Source organism: Peromyscus maniculatus, chromosome 4, assembly GCF_049852395.1.
Source record: "Peromyscus maniculatus bairdii isolate BWxNUB_F1_BW_parent chromosome 4, HU_Pman_BW_mat_3.1, whole genome shotgun sequence".
Lineage (NCBI taxonomy): Eukaryota > Metazoa > Chordata > Mammalia > Rodentia > Cricetidae > Peromyscus > Peromyscus maniculatus.
Window position 1 is genome coordinate 23,485,514 of NC_134855.1, and position 19,627 is coordinate 23,505,140.

Sequence of the window (19,627 nt, forward strand, 5' to 3'; positions counted from 1 at the left end):
CCTACAATGGTGATCAGATGGATGAATACCCTGTCATCAAAGAGCCTTAATCCAGTGAATGATGGGAGCAGATGCAGAGATCCACGACCGGGCGCCAAGCTGAGCTCCAGGAGTCCAATTAATGAGAGAGCAGGAATTATATGAGCAAGCGACATTGAGATCATGATAGGAAAACATACAGACATGGCCAACCAAACTAGTGGAAATGCATGAACTGTGGACAAATAGCTGTGAAGCCCCCATGGTACTGGACTAGGCCCTTGGGATAGGCAACACAGTTGTTTAGTGTGAACTGTTTAGGGGGTTCCCAGGCCATGGGATCAAGATCCATTCCTGGTGCATCAGTGGGCTTTTTTGGAGCCCAGTGCCTATGTGCAGGGAGGAGGGGCTTGGACCTGCCTCAACTGAATGTACCAGACTCTGCTGACTCCCCATGGGAGACCTTGCCTTGGAGGAGGTGGGAATGGAAGGTGGGTTGTGGGGGAAGGCTGGGGGGAGGCGAGAGTAGGGAGGAGAGAGGGATCTGTGGTTGGTATGTAAAATGAATAGAAAATTTAATAAAATAAATTTAAAAAACAACATAAATGAAAAAAAGGAAGCTGGGTGGTGGTAGCACATGCCTTTAATCTCAGCACTCAGAAGGCAGAAGCAGGTGGAAGTGTGAAGTCAAGGCCAGCATGATCTACAGAGTAAGTTCCAGGACAACTAGGGGTACACAGAGAAACCCTGTCTCAAAAAAAGAAAAAAAAGAAGAAGTAAGAAAACAATTGAGTGTTAAGTGGTACATACAAAAGTCGTATTTGCAACTGGCATTATAGTGAATTTGTGTATTTTAGTTAATGGAAGAGTATTTTAGTGCATTGGGCAGGCCATGGAGATAGAAGGAAGATAGAAAAGTATTACATCATTCAACTTGCTCTACCATGGTTATATAGAGTAGCAGAAGGTTTGGAGGGCAGGATCTCTACAAATACCAACCATGGCTAGCAGAATGTTGTATGTGTGAGGCAAGAAGAAAGTCTGGTTCAATATGACACAGTAGCCACTGTTTTTTTCACACTTTGAGATTGATACAAGAAAGTTTATATTAGGCATATTTAAGTACATTAAAATTTGGTAAAAAATTCCTGGTATAACACAAACCTGTATGCACAATAAAGTTTAGAGCCTAATTACATTGGAGAAAAATAAATAGTATATAGCTTTTTAAACTAATGTTAAAATAATGTTGCATACTACATTCTTAGTCTCAATGACTAAATAATGTTCTTTACTAATAAAACTGTCCTTTTTTTTTTTCAAAGTGAGGTCTACTTAACATGTATTTCATAGCAAAAATATCATCGTTTTCAAATTAATGGCTAAATTAAAAAAAATTAAATTATTGATATATGAATTTTCCAATGAGCATCTTAAGAGAGAGAAGAGTAGTGTGTGTGTTTGTCCATGTGTGTGCATGTATATGTGTGTGCAGGCACATGAGTGGAGGGGACAGGCAAAAAAAAGGGGGAGGCAAAGAGATTAATTCACTTTCATGCAAAATAAGATGCAGTATTTACCAGAAAGAGACAAGTCTGATTCTGTTTACTTTCTAGCTGTAGGATACTGGTAAGTTACCTGACTTTTATTGATAAGTTGCCTGACTTTGAAAGACTCATCTATAAAATTAAGATACAGTTCCAACCTTAGAGGCAAGTTATAAAGATAAAATTAGATTCTGTGAGGAATAGCAGCTTACCAAAGAGATAAGATATTTAGCACCTCTAAATGTATAAATCACTATCAAAAAAAGTGTATATCAATGAATATCCCAGAGTTTTAAATTCATTTATGTTCAATCAAGGCCTCCTATCGAGAACAGAAAGGAAAAGTAACTATGCATGTGAGTCTGAAATCCATTCCATTTCTCATCAGCAGCTGGTATTTCAAATAACAGTTCCAGAACCCCACAGTTTGGGGTCAGAAAGAAACTTAGGGCTTAGCTACTGAGAGCAGTGTTGTTAGGCTAGCTGTGGGGTTCTCCCTCCTGCTTTCATGACACAGCATTCAATGTGTTTTCACATACATTCAATAGAGGGAAGTGATTAATCCTTCAAATTATGGTGATAAAAACACCTTAAAAATATTTAAGAGACTAATGAAGAGAATTTACAAAATTATATCAATGATTTCAAGCAATACAGGTTAAAAGCACTTTTAAAATAACTTGCTTTCTAAGTTTACATCATTGTGCCCTTTTCTATGATTAATCAAAGGCATGCCACATGTTTATTTTACAATTTTTTATACAAGTTTGAATCACAAGTTTTTCAAGGAGCCATCAGCCATTCATTGTGGAGGAAGCTCATGTAGATGCTGCTGTTGACTGAGATGCGGTGAGCAAATCTAAAACAAAGCATGTCGGGGGTCAAAAATAGAAAAAAAAATGAAAAAGATTATAGCTATAGTAGATTTCTATCCCTTTAATAGCTCCATAAAAGGGAAGTGTACAGGTTTAAAGTAGCATTTATTTGAACATTTTTCTAGTGTCTAATGGGTGTGCCTACATTTGGGATATTTTTCTAGGGAAAGTAACTATGTCCTACCATCCCTGAACACTATACTTTGTGGCTTTGATTCATGGAATTTGTTCTGCTTGTTTTATGGAAACAGACATATCCTGGCAGCACCCCTACTACTTCTATTGGAACTTCTGTGGCAAGAAGAAAATGTATTCTTTCCCGTACTCTTCTTGAAGCACAACATGGAAGAGAGGTGATTTTTCACTAGATATGAACAAAATGGGGAAACTAATTTTTAAATAAATAATTCAAACCAAATGTCACTAGAACATATTAAGGAATGGTTTAAATATTTTCACTGTGCTTGGTTTTTGTTTTAGAAACACTGTTTGAAATAAGTAAGCATGAGGCAGAAAACACCTACTTAGCTATTATAATATTTGTAAAATATAAAGGCAGTGCCCTGTTTGTCCACTGTAATAGCAGCCAGAGAAACCTGCAGATGGTTACCCTCATATAATGGCACATGCACAAGCAGGCAGGCCATACAGGCATTTTCAGACTACTAGCAGGGGCTAAGGAGACTTGGAAAAAGCTTTAAAAAAAAAAAAAAGGCCTCTGATTTTAAAGTTCTAGTTCTAAATCAAGGACAGGGTCTCCTAGATGGCAGTAGGTTAAGGTGATGTGTCTGCCAAAAGATGTTGTTAAGCCTACACAAGACAGTATTCAGTCAGGAAGCAGAGAAATGAATGTGGTGCTTAGCCTGTATTTTGTTGTTGTTTTTCCTTTATATTCAGTCTAGGATCCTAGCCTACAGGATGGGGCCAGACATTCACAGGTGAGTCTTCCCTTACTTAAGCTTTTCTGGAAACACCACATGGACACAGCAGTGTTTCCATGATGACTTTATATCCATTTGGCTGACAAAAAAAGATTATGTGCCCTCCATTAACTTGACACCCAACACATCACTTTAAAGCATAATTCTACCCCAATACCTAAAGTGTGATTTTCATTTCATAAACCAAAATGCATCTAGTCTATCTCTAAAGGTCTCCTGAGTCAAACATTTTCAGTGCTGTTCAAAATTTTTAAGTATTTCTGAGATTCAATACAATCTCTTAAGTGTTATTCACAGACAGACCAAAAAGGGGGGGGGGGAGGTTGTATGATTCCAATAAAAATGACACAGAGTAAACACTCATGCTCCTAAAAGAAGTGAGAGGACCAGACTGAAGACTAGCAGGGCAAGTCCTGGAGCTTCCTAGCTGTCCTCTGGGACTTGTGGTGGAATCATGTAGGCTCGTACAGCATTGGGAAGCCCTGCTGCCTGCCTCACAGACTCTTGGTCAGCCTCCACTCTGCAGCCTTCCGCAGTGGATGGCCAATGGCCCAGGCCTCTCTAACATGCTGGGGTTTCTGTTGTCACTTGAGTTTCATTTCACAGCTTCATTAAGGACGAAATGCAGGGAATCTGACTGCCACGCACTGCCTTTCCTCAGAGACTTTGAGCAACTTTGATTCAAGCTTCTATGACTCCCTTACTTTTTCATCTATCATGTCTGAAAAACCAGAACCACATGGGCAGCACTGCCAAGTTCTGTTGTCAGCTGGAAATGTAGCCTGATCCCCTTGGACCAGTGGCCCTCTAGAATCTATCTGAGAAAAGAATTCCCTAGGCAGTTTATATCCCACAGGGAACCCCTTAGGCAACACTCTCAATCCTGGCTCTTCTTTCAAATGAATTTGCATTGTCTCAGATTCAGCCTTTGATGAGTGCTATCCTGCCCTCAGGGCACATTTCCTATAGTCTCCAAGTAGAGCTTGCCAATTCTCTTTAATGATGTTAATTTCTTTAACAATCGCAGCTACTTTTGCCATACCTTCCTCTCCAACTGAGGACTTTTTTACAACCTTTTTCTGGTTAAATTCTTCATTTACCATAACCTTCTGCTCTTTCTTACTGCAGAACTGGCTAAGAGCAGTAAATGGTTAAACTATGACATAGCCAGAACGCTATCTACCATCCTGAAATTTCCTTTACCCAACAGATTAGTGCATTATTTTTGAATCCAGCTACCTAATTTCTCAGTACTTCTGCAGAATGAAATGTTTCTTGCCAGAATATAACACTACAGACTCTAACCTAGTTCCCAATAATGTCCTCATTTCCCTCGAAACCCCATGAATTGAGAGTTCATGTACTGCACTTCTCTCAGCATTTTCTAGTCTTTCAATTTTTCTTCAGAATGGCTAAATTCTGCTTACAAATGACTAGGAGAGTCCTAAATTCTCCCACATTCCTCTGGCAATCCACTTCCAAAGACCTCTCTCTAAGCACATGGTCAGGTCTATTCCAGCAATGGCCAAGTCCTCGGGAGCAGCTTTCTCTATGAGTTATTTCATCACTGCCATGAACAATGACAAAAACATGAACCTGACAAGAAGCACAGAGTAACCTAAGAGAGGCACAGTTCCTTTTGGTTTGTAGCTGTCATGTTAAGAGACGGCATGGTGGTGGGGGAAGTCCCTGTGCCTCCAGCCTGGAAGGAGAGAGAGGTGAAGGCTGCAGCACAGTGCAGGGCCTCCAAGCCTTCACATCTGGATGGTCCTTCAGCTCCAAGCCCAAACAAAGCCTTTCTCCCTTAAGTTTCTTCTGGTCAGGTTGTTGGTAACAGCAATGAGAGGGAAAAGATAAAAAACAAAATCTGGTACAATGGATACCAAACAATGACTACCCAGCCTCTCCATAGGACACTCAGAACATTAAGTGACATGAAGTAGACTACATGGCCATTCCTTACTCCCTAGAAGAACACACACAAAAAAAAATTGAGATTAAATGTTTAGCAACTTTTACAGTTTTCTGCTTAAATAAGTAAGCTTTTATTAAAGAACAATCACTGATTCAGCACATTTTATTCTCTAATGACAGCACTGAAAACATCTACTATACTATGAAAGTTTTATGAACATTTAATTCATTATCAATAGTATGATTTAATGAAAATGATTAAATGTTGAACATTAAATTTGACATATGAGCCAAAGCAATAGAACAAAAATTTTATACTTTAAACACTATTTCTAAAGATCATCAAAGAACTAACAAAAGTATTTAAGAATTACCTAAAATTTACCTGAACAACTGAAGAGGGAGTTGCAATGTGAAAACTGCATAAGTATTTCATGCATTTATCTTGGCCAACAAGAGAATGCCATTAAAATCACCTCAATTACAAATTAATAATACATTAAAAACAGAGAACAAATGTAGCTTGTTCCAGTGCTATGAATATTTTTAATTTTTATTAAAAGTTTTTGCCACTGCACCTGCATTTATTTTAAGCTTGACCCAATTTCTTTATTCCCTGAGCCATGATCATTTTCAAGGTGAACTACATTTTCTGTCTCCTCTAGCAGTTACAACTGTAGTAGCAGTAAAATCTTTTAACAGTAAAGAGTAGGAAATCTACATGTGACATTCATTCTCAGAATCAATAAATGTATTTAGTTAGTTTTGAAAACCTAAAACACATATGAAACTCATAATTAGCACTCATATATGGTGCACAATCAAACATAAATAATATTCAAATGTTTTCCAATCAAATACCCAGCAATAATGTTAAAAGCAAAACAATTACTGTATTAAGATATTCCACAGACATCTAGATGTAGGAAGCTAATTTCAGTGATGATGTTTTCAACAGTTTTCATCCCACACACATGAGAAATTGATCCACAAGGTAATCTATACATGGTTTACCTTAAAACATATTCAAACACAGAAAAATATATTTTCTATTTGTCTATATACAATGCCTGGAAAATTAGCTTACATAGGAAAAAAAGAAAACCACAATCACTGACCTTATGTTTAAGCTGCAGAAAGTATAATTTGAGTAGGCTTTCCCAGTAGCTCATCAAAGGTTCACCAGGTGTTTCTTTTACTGACCATTTCTCTTCCTTACCTGAATCTTCACCCACTGACTCTAACACTCAGGCTGTATTTTAAAGGCAATCTATAACCCAGCAGAGAAAATACAGCAGTGCTGAGAAAAATTACTATTAACTTCCGGCCCACACAGCTATTTTAATGACTCATCAGGGAAACCCAAATTGTCAAAATATACCTGTATATTAAACAGTAAAGAATAAGAAAAGAAAGTTTCTGTACTGAAACACGCCACAAATGATTCCACTAACAAAACAAAACCCACTAAGACCGAACATGAATAACAGAGTAATAAGGTATATTTAACTGTTGTACAAGCAGAGAGAGAGAGTGTGTGTGTGTGTGTTAACGGTCTCCATTGAAAAGTTGTTTTTGTAAATCTAATTATTATAAAAAAAAAATCAAGAAGAGTAGATTCACCCTAACCCCTCCCATTTCAATGTAATCTCTGAAGACTGAAATGTATTTTAGCATTTAAAATAAAATAACCTTGTAATCTAAAAACTATGAGCACTGAAAGTATTCTACATAAAGTTAAAAAAGTTTGGTGAATAGAAATAAATCTATTTCCTTAGCATTTGTTCAAACTACAAATAATGCCTAATAGGAAATGTTATTGCATTATTTGCTTATGATACATACACACTGATGTTACTAATATATACTATATTAATGTATGTACTTAAATAGAAATAATTTCAAATACAAAACTAAAAGATAGTGCTATCTAATATTTTATAACCCCACAAGTGCAATCTAATACTTTATATAGCCACTATTCTATCACTGTTTTTATTTCCTCAAGTCTGACTTTATTTCCTGTTGTGATAACAAAGAGCTAAGGATTTATGCACCAAAATACTTAGGAAGGTGTCCTCGTTAATTTTACTGTCAACTTGACACACCTGAGAAGAGAACTTCAAATGAAGAATTGCTTCCATCAGATGGCCTATGGACATAACCGTGGGGCATTTTCTAGATTGCTCATTGATATAGGTGGGTCCAGCTCACTCTGAACAGTACCATTCCCAGGCAGATGGGCCTGGGCTGTATAAGAAGGGCAGCTAAGAAGCCAGGGAAAGTTAAGTCAGTGAACAACAATGCTCAATGGTCTCTGCTTCAAGCTCCTGTAGCTAGAGTTTTCCTGCCTGGCCCACAGTCAGGACAAATCTCTGTCACTCGCCAGTCCCACAGCCACTCAGACCCAACCAAGTAAACACAGAGACTTATATTGCTTATAAACTGTATGGCCGTGGCAGGCTTCTTGCTAACTGTTTTTATATCTTAAATTAATCCATTTCTATACATCTATACTTTGCCACGTGGCTCGTGGCTTACTGGCGTCTTCACATGTTGCTTGTCATGGCAGCAGCTGGCAGAGTCTCCTCCCACCTTCCTATTCTCTCAATTTTCCTCTCTGTTAGTCCCGCCTATACTTCCTGCCTGGCTACTGGCCAATCAGTGTTTTATTTATTGACCAATCAGAGCAACAGAGTTGACATACAGACCATCCCACAGCAAGGTCCTGCTTTGGTTTCCCTCATTGACAGACGATAACTTATAAACCAAATAAGCTCTTTCTTCTCCCAAGTTGCTTTTAGTCAGTATTTTATCACAGCAACAGAAAGCAAGCTAAATCAGAAATCTTACATACCATGCTGTTGGTGAGACAATTTAAAGCTATTTTTAATGTTTTTCCAAATAGGAATTTCAATGACCTCTTAAGTACACATTTTTGCAAAGCAAAAAATTTATATCCACATATGACTTTAATTATCCCTGACAAATTTATTCTTTGATTTGAGATTTAACATTATACTAAAAAATATCAGTCCCTTATTCCATGATTTGAATTAATAAAAAGTCTTGATTATAAGTTTCAGATGCAAACAAATACCTTGTAACAAATAATTATGTACATATGAAATCTTTATTTACTCATATTTTTATAAAGTTAATATTCTATGTTAAATAGCAAATTATAATTGTGATTGGGTTTTTTTGTGTGAGAAGTTCCATGGTTTAATTCCACTAAGAAGTAATACTGAAACAGTTTCTCAACTGTTTGCTGCTATTTGTTTCTTGAATTTCAAAATATACAATTTGCTTAGGAGGGTGGAGACAGGCAAATCTTGAGTTAATTGGGCAGGTAGCTTAGCTATTTGACAAGTGCTGAATCAGTAAGAGACCTTGGCTCAAGGGATAAAGTAAAAGGCAATCCAGATTGTCACCCAACGTTGACCTCTTGTCTCCACACGCATGCATATATGTCCAAATGCACAGATGCATAGATACAGACACATCTACTGTAAGTATGCGTGCGCACGCGCACACACACACACACACATATACACACACACACACACACACACACTCTCTCTCTCTCAAAATTAGCAATGGGTTAATTATATTGAATTGAATTCAATTTAATGACATTTTAAAATAGGATAACATACTTATGAATCAATAGAAAGTTTTACAGCAGAATATCATCCCATCACTCAAACTACTGCCCTAGTCTGTTATACATCCATGTTCCCAACACATGATTCTCCATAAATCACCATTAATCTTTCCAAATATAAATCTGAAATTGATGATATAAAATAAGGATAAAATCAAGCATTCAGTAAATGGCAGGTTCCTTTTTTTTTGGTCCCCCTCCACTCTCTTCATTACAACTCCATTTGATCCCTCTCCTGAAACTTGCCCAGACTGCATCACAGCAGGACCGACTACCCACACTCACACAGGTCGTTTGTTTTCTCTTCTGTTAGTTCTCACCATTAGTTCTCTTCTCCCTTCTCTTTTACACTTGAACTTTTACAAAAACTTTTGCTCATGAATCACTATTTCTATGAAGCCTCTCCCCTCTCTTAAAGACAATTTCCACTGTGCTCTGTACTCTCAAGAGTAGTAGGATTATACTTTTCAGTCTAATGTCATGTCCTTCTTCTCTGTAAGGCTAGGGAATTCCTAAGGATGGAGACCATGCCATTATTTTGTTGGGATATATCTAAGTATAACATAAACATGGTTATTCCCAGGGTTCTGTGGGAGTGAAAAATCAAGGAGACAAAGTATATTTTTTCTACTTTCAAAGAAGCATTTCTTTTACTTATAAATTCTAACAAGCATGCTAGCAGAACTGTACTTGTTGCTAGTCAGTTCCCATTACTCGTGAAATAACTGATCTCAAACAGCAAGTGTATTTGAACATCTCTTACACTCTTTTCAAATACGGACTGTTTTTTTTTTTTAATTAATATTCACAGAACTCAGAATTTATGAGAAAATGACAGGGTTTTATTTTTTTCCAAGTCAACAGGTGTGATGGTTTTAACCCATTACTACAAAAGAAATAGCAATGACTGAAGAAATGGAAGACACAGCATAAACAAGTGAATTCTAAGCTAATGTGAAACTCTTTGTCGAAGACAATATCTGCAAGTGTCATAAATTTAACAATCAGTTGCAGATTTCTATTGTTTGATTCCTTATCATTCTACTTTAATTCTGTAAGTACAACTAGGATAAGAAGCCAATTCCCTTATTATGAATCTCCAGATCCCGTTCCACATTTAATAATTAGACTTTTATTTAATGTGGAAGTAAAAAGGCATTTTTAAATACAATTGACAAAAAAAAAGGGGGGGGGCGTTCAAAATTCTACCATCTCAGGAAGCAAAGGTATATGGAAAAGTAGAAATTCTACAAAGGATTAATGAGCTAAAAATAGAAAAAAAGATATACTTAAATGCATCATGGTAAAAATCTTCAATGTTTTCAATATTCACTTTGCTTCACTGAAAATCATTCTTCCAAACAGATTAAGCTGCATAAGAAAGTATGAGGTGATGCTAGTATTTTTCTCTAAGATCTAAATTAATAAAATTGAGTTTTTAAAGTAGTAATACTTACTCTAATCCAAAATTTCATACAATATATAAATGTATATGTAGAAATGGTTAAAAGTACATTTTCTTCTCTTCACTACAGCAGCATTTTTTTCTATCCATCATATTTTTAATATTATTCTGACTTGTAAGTGGATTAGTACACCTGCTAAGAGATTAAGAAGCCAACATCATGGGCCAGTCATAGTGGACCACACCTATAATCCCAGCATTCTGGAAGCAGAGGCAGACAGAGCTCTGAGTTCAAGGCCAACCTGGTTTACAGAGTAAGATTCAGGACAGCCAGGGCTACACAGAAAAACCCTGTCTCGAAAAATTTAAAAAAGAAAGAAGGAGGGAGAAAAAGGGAAAAGGAGAAGGAGAAGGAGGAAGAGGAAGAGGAGGAGGAGGAAGTAGCAGCAGGCAACACCAACATCAGGAGAACAATATACCACCTAAAAGGCCTCAATTCTAAATTAAAAATAAGTGTTTGTGAACACTTCGTAAGTGTTAAGCTTAAACACAGTTTAAGCTCTAGACCTGAGTAAATTTGTGATTAATTCATGTGGTAATGAAAGCTGAATCACTACTTTTAAATATCTCAAAAGGCATATTATTAGTTACTCACTACTATAAGAAAAAGAATCAAGCTATTAATAACAGTCTAGAAAAATAAACTCAAGATAGTTAAGATTAAAACTCTTATGTAAATAAAAGGCTATGCAAGTGGCTGTGTATAATTTCTAGAAAGTCTATTTTCTGTTTCTTCAGAGAAAGCACAAAAGACTTATAACCTGAAATACGTTTACACCAAACAAAAGGTAAGGAGTGATAACTCAAAGTTTCCTGAATGCAGCAGCCATCATGGGACTGATCTATTCAATAGCCCTTATCTGTCAATACTATTTCTTCATCAACTGGTTTCTCAAGGACATAGTCCCTTGACAAATATTTTGTTCAATAAAGTAGGAAAACTACAGCACACAATATTCTTTGCAAAAGTCATAGACTGGATCTTTATTCAAAATGAATTGTGGTGATTTGAATAGTGATGCCCCCCAAATACTCAGGTGCTTGAATTTCTGGTTATAGGGAGTGGCACAATTAGAAGGTGTGGCCTTGTTGTAGGAAGTATGTAAGTGTGGAGGTAGGCTTTGAGATCTCCTTTGCTCAAGCTAAATCTCTGAAACTGTAAGCCAGCCCCAATTAGAAGATCTTTATAAGATCTGCTGTGGTGATGGTGTCTCTTCACAACAATAGAAACGCTAAGACAGTAATTTTCCATTTTGTGAACTGTAGTTTCAAATGAGCAAGGTTATTAGGTGTCAAGTAATTCCAACCCCCATTTCTATCATATATTTGATATATATACACAGTCATATATAACCATATATGACCATGTAGAAAACTATACCTAAGACTATAAACCCCTGTCGAAGTAAATTATATTCCCAGTCAACAAACCACCTAAATCATTTTAGAGAAACTGTAATTGAAACCCTAAAATGAACGGCATATACTATGCTGTATTTTCTATAATAGCTACTCTATTGAACATAGTAGACTCTTATTTTATTGTCATTCCTAGTTCAATGCTCTAATGCTGACTTCTCTTCATTATTTCTAGATTGTACTTCTAAGAAATGAATTTAAAATATAATATAAATTCAACATGTTTTCACAATATATGCTTGCCAACATGTATTACGTTACCTGTCTCAAGTCTTTCTACATCACAAACAAGCACAAGTGATGGAAAATTGTTAGTCATCTACAAAGTAAATGAAAATAATCTGTATTTTTAAATGTAGATTTAATGAATGATACTACCTAATCTATTGACATGCAAGATTAGCTTTGAAATATTGTATCCTGTTACCAAAAAGATAAAAAAAAAAACCCACAATGAAAACTAATACAAAGGATTATAACTTTTTATTTAGCAAGACCACTCCTGAGCAATAACCTACAAAGTTATGAAGTCTCTTTATTGTAAACTTCCTTTCCTGAACTAAAAACGATCAAGAGGTCTGAAGTGATTAAATCAGAGCTTAAGAGCTCTTACTGCACTTTTCAAAGGACCTGGGTTCCATTCCCAGCTTCCACAAATCGCTGTAACCTGATTTTCATGGAATTCAATGCCCTCCAGCCTCCACCAACACCTGCACTCATACAGTACACAGAAAGCCAGGCAAGCACATAGACATACACATAAAAAAAAATTTAAGAAAATAAGTCAAAAGGGATGGAGAGAATGTTCAGCGATTAAGTGCACTGACTGTTCTTCCAAAGAACCTAAGTTCAATTCCCAACACCCACATAGCAACATATGACTGTCTATAGCTTCAGTTCTAGGGGACATCACACCCTGACACAGACATACATGCAGACAAAACACCAAAGCACATAAAATTAAAAAAAAAAATCAGATATTCAAGATTAAGGATTTCAAAATTAAATGATTATTGGAAGAAAATCATGTTGAGGCATACTAAGTGTAACTGAAAGTAAGCATTGGAAAAGTGTATTATGAAATGAGATATACCATCAAATCCAGAGTAAGAGTACACAAACAGAGAGAAAGAGAAAAAAATAATCTGCTTATTATTATTCTAGAATTATAAGTCATTTTGTCTCTCTCTCTATTTCATTTTATTTCTAAAGCTGAAGTTAAAAGAAACTACATTTTTTGTTAAGTTTAGGAAAGAAAGCCAAGTTCTTTGAAATAACAAACTACTTCCCAATAACTGAAAGTTTGTTCCCCTCCAGGAGCTTACGAAGGGTTTCTGAAATTATTGTAACTATTATTATTATGAGGAAACATACTTCAATCAACAAGAGTTAAAACTAATGATGCTATCTATAGCATTCACAACTGTAATTTGGGTTTGCAAATACTACTTGTCAGGTGCACGAACTAAAAGCAACTCTTAGTGAATTTTAAAATGCACTTGAGTTATTAAATAACTATAAACAGATCAAGATCATTATATAATCAAAGATTAAATCTATATTTAGGCCAAGTATGTTAGGAAATAAAACTATTGTACTGATACTTGATAATTATCAGCAGGAAAAAAAGGACTGTAACAGAGTATGGAGGTTTAAGCAAAATGTTGGAATTAATTTATGCTACAAATAACTAAGCATGGATCTTAAAAGATGGGAAAATATTTAATCAAGATGAAAAAAATTGAAAAGAAGTTCTAGTTTCATACTTAATTTCTAAAGTGTCTTGAATTGAGAAAGCAAAAACAATAAAAAATGTTACTACATAATCATACACATATGTTACACATGGTAACAAATGAAAGGGATAAGGAGAATATTTAATAAAGAAAGCTTTGCAATTTTAAGACTGCCCCTTCTCATAACCGCTCAGATTTTCCTATGTTAATATACATATAATATACACACAGAAACACTCTCAATAAAACATTACCTAGTATCAACAAAGACTTAGCATACAAATATTTTAGTGTAACCTGAAAATTCTGGTATATTTTACCATTTAAAAAGTGTTTTATTTTCTAATAAATAGAGAAATTTGTTCCTGGAAATGTTTTGCAATGCAAGCATTTCATCACACTTTAAAATAAAACCTAAAATACAAGAAAAAAACAGAAACTATCACAAAATGTTTATGAATAATTAATTCTCCAGAGAACACAAAAATAACAAATAAAAATAACAAGTATGTTAATAATAAAAACAAAGACAAATCTATTTTAGATATTCATATGGGCATTAAAAATCTAACTATCAGTACATAACATTCTATACCACAAAGTAAGCATGAACTTAGTTGAAAAAACAAACTGTGATCTTTGAAAAGTGTTGTGTGGCATCTTTATCTTTATGACCAATGTGGTGACACTCTGTCCCTGAAAAGATCATCTCCAACATTAATACTCTGACCTCTAAAAAAACTAATATATAAAGTTTATAGTGAGAAAAAATACGTGATTTTATGGGTTTCCAAGAGGGAATTCTTATGTCACTAAGAGCCATATAATAATATTGATTTTTTTTTACTGCCAAATTACAGTCTTCAGAATTCTAGAAAAATAATCAAAGCAGATTTTCATCATAACTATGATGAAAAAAAGACAACTACATTATAAAAAGCAAGGAATCTCTTTACAAATTTTGAGCACAAAAATGAAATAATATTAAAATTCAGGTTACCTTTAAAGTGTTCAGTATCCTAAAACTGACCTTGTAAACTGGGTCAGATTGACACTTATTCTGATTTACCTTTATTTTCTAAGAGCAGAAATGATATGAGAGCATAAAACTCATAGCAATAACTCCATCACCTTTTAGATAAGCCTGCCAAGAAATACTTCCTGTCAATTTCAGCTGATCTTTACCCATCATCCCAATCAGTGAATACTTTTTGTGCCTACAGTCTGGGCATCATTATTTCAGGTTTGGGAGATAAATTAGGTGACAGCACAAATAGTCTTCTTTTCAAAAACAACTTCAAATAAATATGCCAAATAGGAAAATACAGAATACTAGATGACAATGGTTAATAAAGGTTAAAATGAGGTAGATATCTTGTATAAGGCTGTCACAAACCTTTTACTGATGATGTGATGACCTCTAAACATAAACCAGCAGAGATGGAAAGAGATCTGTGGATAGGGATCTAAGTCTTCATCACCCTGAAGCCAAATACACTCTTCAGAGAGCAGGAAGGTCTGTGTGACTGAAAAACATGAGCAAATTTATTCTATTTATCAAACATTTATTGATTAAGTTCTAAAAGTTATACTAAATGTTTTGTTATAATTAGATGATAGAAATATACTCACTGGCCTCAGATGTACATATGCTTACAATACAGAATGATAAATATCGTAAGGCAATTGCGCTGGCTCTTAAAGAGAGACCAATAGTAAGTTCTTCCAAAAGAAATAAAGAGCCCAGAAAATCAAAGGAAGATGATATCTACGAAAATCAGTGTAGCAGTTCCTCAGAAAGTTAGAAATAGATCTACCACATGACCTAACAACAGCACTTCTGGGCATATACCCAAGAAACTCAATTTCCTACTCCAGAAACAAATGCTCATCCATGTTCAGTGCTGTTCTGTCCATTATTTAGAAGGGCATGGAAACTGCCTACATGTCCATCAATTGATGAATAGGTATCAAAAATGTGGTACCTATACACAATGGAATTTATTCAGTTGTAAAGAACATAAAGAAATTATGAAATAGGCAGGTAAATTGGTTAGAGGCAAAAAAAACAACAACCATACAGAGTAAGGCTACTAAGGCCTAGAAAAACAAAAACTACATGTTCTCACTGATGTGTGGGTCTAAGTATAAAATATTTAGATTTGTGTGTTTAATTTGGAGGACCTACAGAATCCAGGAAGTTGGAAGGGGATCAGTGGAAAAGAAGAAGAAAAATCTTAAGAGATGAGAGGGACAGTAGAATGCAGGTATATGAAAGGGAAAGAAGGAATGATAAGAATAGAGGTTCAAGTTGGTAAATTGGGAAACGGATGGTTCCATAGGGTAGAAGATGCAAGGAGAGGGGTAACTAACTCTAATGATACATCCAAATGGTCATAAGTACACCTACTTTTTTATAGTCTTTGTGTGTGTCTGTGTGTGTGCACGCAAGCGTGTGATAAGAACTACCCTATACATACGCTTATGCTCATCTCAGAAGCCATAGGTTGCCAAATGAAAAGTCCAGAGTCAAGTGGAAGAATGCCTCTAGATGGTTCCTAAAGATTCACAAAACAATAAAGGCTATTGTTATTGTTCTTAGTTTTCCATTAGAACCTAATGGAAAGAACTTACTACTGAAGATACTACACACATTGGTCACAGGATATAGAGAAGGCAAGTTGGTACTGATGAAAAGCTTCCTCCCTGTTGACTAACTTTCAGAGCACTAGAAGGAGCTAGTCAGGCTGCTAGGGAAAAACACCTTCAAACCCTGTAAAATACAATAATGACTAGGGTAGCAAGATATACCCATGGGTGCAGTAATGCCATGAATTAGGGGGTAATTCACCACTTTCTGGTTGGTTTTAAGGCTCCCTCTACAAGAAACATATGCCTGCACTGCAAATCTGGCCAAGAACACAAAGCTGGGGAGCTCACAGGCACTAGGCATGAACATAACTAGTATAATTTTACTTAATGAACATAGTATCAAATTGCCCTCTAAATTTTAATCTCTCTACTCATTGATTAGTGCCACTTTCAGACCTCTTTGTGCAGCAGAGGGCAGTTAATGTAAAAACTCACAACTGGTCAAAGTACAGAGGGTAAGTAACTGTGGAGTACTCAGCCACAAATGGAACATCTATATCAACTATCTCCCAGGCTCAGCAATTATCACAAAAGAGGAAACATAAAGATTGTAAGAAATAGCAGTCCAGGAGGATGGGAGCAAAAAGTATCTTGGGAACATAACAAGACTACTTCAAGCACAAACACACAGTGGCTATGGTTGCCTGCATAAGATCTGAAAAAGATCAAGCCAGTTAACACTCTAGCATGAATAAAGAAAAAGAAAGAAAAAACTGAAAAATTCCTAGAATTAAATAAAAGTAAAAATATAATACACCAAAATGTATGAGATATGACAAAGACAGTCCTAGGAGCTCTATCAATCCAAGTCTAAGTGCCTCCATCAGAAAAATCAAAGTAAACTCAAGTAAACAATTTACTGACGTACCTAGGAACATTAGGTAAAAAGGACAAACAAAATTCAAAAACGGTAAGCAGGGAGAAATCATCAAGTCAGAAAAGATATTAATGAAACAGAAACAACAACAAACAATATAAAGATTCAATTAAATGAAGAGTTGGTTCTTTAAAGTGATTAACAAGATTGACAACCCTTTAGCCAAATTAACCAAGAAAAAGGATCCAAATTAATAAAATGAGAGAACAAGGAAAGAGAATAGACACTGATGAAATCCAGAGAGTCATTAGGATATACTTCAAGCACCTATATTTTACCATATTGAAAAACGTGAAAGAAACCATCAATGCCTTAATCCATATGATTAAGTTGTTTGAATAAGAATGTCACCCACAGGCCCTGATATTTGAACACTTAGTTCCCAGCTGATAACACTATCTGGGGAGATTAAGGAGGTATAGCCTTGCTGGAAGGACTACATTACTGGAAGCAGAAGTTAAGATTAAAAGCTGAATCAGATCTGAAAACTTCCTCTGTACTGTCTGAGTTTCATAGCGCCAGATGCATTATATAAGCCAGTGAGATTAAAAAGCATCAGTGGTATTATTTAGTAGCAAATCTGGCATGCTACAATACCAACCTCACAGAAAAGATATGCCCACTACAGCAATAGTAGCATAAAAGTTATGGTGGTAAACCAACCATTTTTGGACTAGATATGAGACCTGCTCAACAGGATGGAAATTCAGGCTTGGTCAAACTGCCTTCTTAATATTTGTTTAGACACATAGATTCATGTTGCTCTCAACCTTAGTCAGAGAAGCTTCTCTCTGCAATCATCAGCAGTTACTTCAGAGAATTAGAAATGGTCCATGCTGAGAGTATGTGACTATTGATTACTGAACCCTAAATGGAGTAACTATATCAGCCCTTAACTCAAGCTCAAAACACATGACAGAAAAAATATAAAAGCTAGAGGATTAAAATGCCTGAGATGCCATCTTTGAACATGGCATGGCCATTTCATTCAGGAACTAACTCTAGCTATAGTTATCTACACAAGAACTGTATCAGATCACACCAACAAGATCAGCCACCATGCAGCACTGACTGGTTTCAATGGGTTACAAAAAAAGAAGAAAGAAAAGGGAAAAAGAAAGGACATCAAGAGGGAAGAGGGATGGGCTAAGGGTGCCTGAGGGAGGAAGGAGAAGTTGAAAGAGAAGATGACTAAGATACAGTGTTTACATGTGTGAAATTTCCACGAATAAATTTTAAAGATTCTATTAAAAATCATAATTAAATTTAAGTTAATAATATTTAATTGTCACAGAACTTCACCAATTAAAGGTATTACTATATCCTTTAGATGTGTGAGTGATTAATAGCAATAATATTAAGCATTATATTTCTTACATATCCATTCAAACACTTATTGTTAGAGTTCACACCAATTTACTCAGTTCTAGTTTTTCTCTTCAGAGAACTATCACATTAAAACATAAACACTATGTATTCAAAAAGAAACCAATAGGAAGTGTCTACATAAACAAAGTACCCAGTGAGTTCAAAGATGCAAGCAACTAACTATACAAAGGACTGAGTAAGTACAATCAGATAACTTTAACACAGCTTATTCAAATTCTCACTATGCCCGTGTTCCTCCAAAATAAAGTCTCCAAAATAAAGTCTAAAAAAACTAAAATACTATTTTTAGCATTCTGAAGGTAGTTACATGACATGGCTTTGTGTCACATATGCAAATCTCTATGAGCAAGTATGCCTTTCTAAAAGGAGTACACTCAAGCAAGAAGCTTTCTAGCATTCCCTTTGTTGTTCTTTCTGCTTGGAAGGTAACAGAGTTTCAATGGTGAAAGTCAACAGGAAAATAAAAGCAAAATTCACCACTAGAGCTCAAGGGGGAAAAAAGTGGTTACCTTGATTCCTGATTATATCAGTTGCTTATGAACTTTTATAGAAGCCTTGGGGCTTCCTATGAGACAAATAAAACCCTTACTCAAATATTTGTTGTTGTTAAGATTGTTTTTTACTGTAGCCAGGGGGCTTTTACCATTCAAAATGCAATATAAGAAGTGAGATTGAAGCTCATGGAGGTGGCACATGCCTTTATTTCCAGCAAAGGCAGAGGCAGGTGGATCTCTGTGAGTTTGAGTCCACACTGGTCTACAGAGCTAGTTCTGGGAAAGCCAAGGCTACCAAAGAAACCATGTCTAAATAAAATAAGATAAAATAAAAATGATAACAAAAACAAAAAACAAAAGGGTAAAAATGAAGTTTGATTATCCAAAACTCTTTCTGACTTAGGAATGATCTACTCCTTCCTTGGATATAAGAAACAAAAATATTTCTAAATTTATATTCACATACTTTTCAGTCACCTGGACTACTTTAATATATGTCAAATTCCTACATACAGACTATATGTTCTATACTCATTATAAGATATTTTCTTTCTTTTCTTAATTAGACCTTCAATTCCCAAAATTTTCAAAAGCATTTTAAAGTATGGAATATATCATTCATGTATGTAACACACACACATAAGAGGTGACAATGAGGAAAAGGGGGGAAAG

The 19,627-nt window shown here is 35.4% G+C and overlaps 1 protein-coding gene across 19 annotated transcripts in view; it reads right to left on the reverse strand.

The window, feature by feature from the left end:
* Qtman (queuosine-tRNA mannosyltransferase) overlaps nt 1-19,627 on the reverse strand; it is a 451,643-nt gene that overhangs the window by 320,229 nt on the left and 111,787 nt on the right. For 12 of the 19 annotated variants that reach the window (XM_076569394.1, XM_076569383.1, XM_076569385.1 and 9 more), the window contains one exon: nt 14,940-15,069. The exons of 1 other annotated variant lie outside the window; for it this stretch is intronic. In XM_076569394.1, the coding sequence (XP_076425509.1) occupies nt 14,940-14,971 (32 nt within the window). In that variant the 5' untranslated portion in view covers nt 14,972-15,069. Of the gene's footprint in view, nt 1-10,380; nt 10,634-12,068; nt 12,127-14,939; nt 15,070-19,627 lie in introns of those variants that run through there. 6 more of the 19 variants (XM_076569382.1, XM_076569400.1, XM_076569397.1 and 3 more) reach the window with 4 other exon arrangements.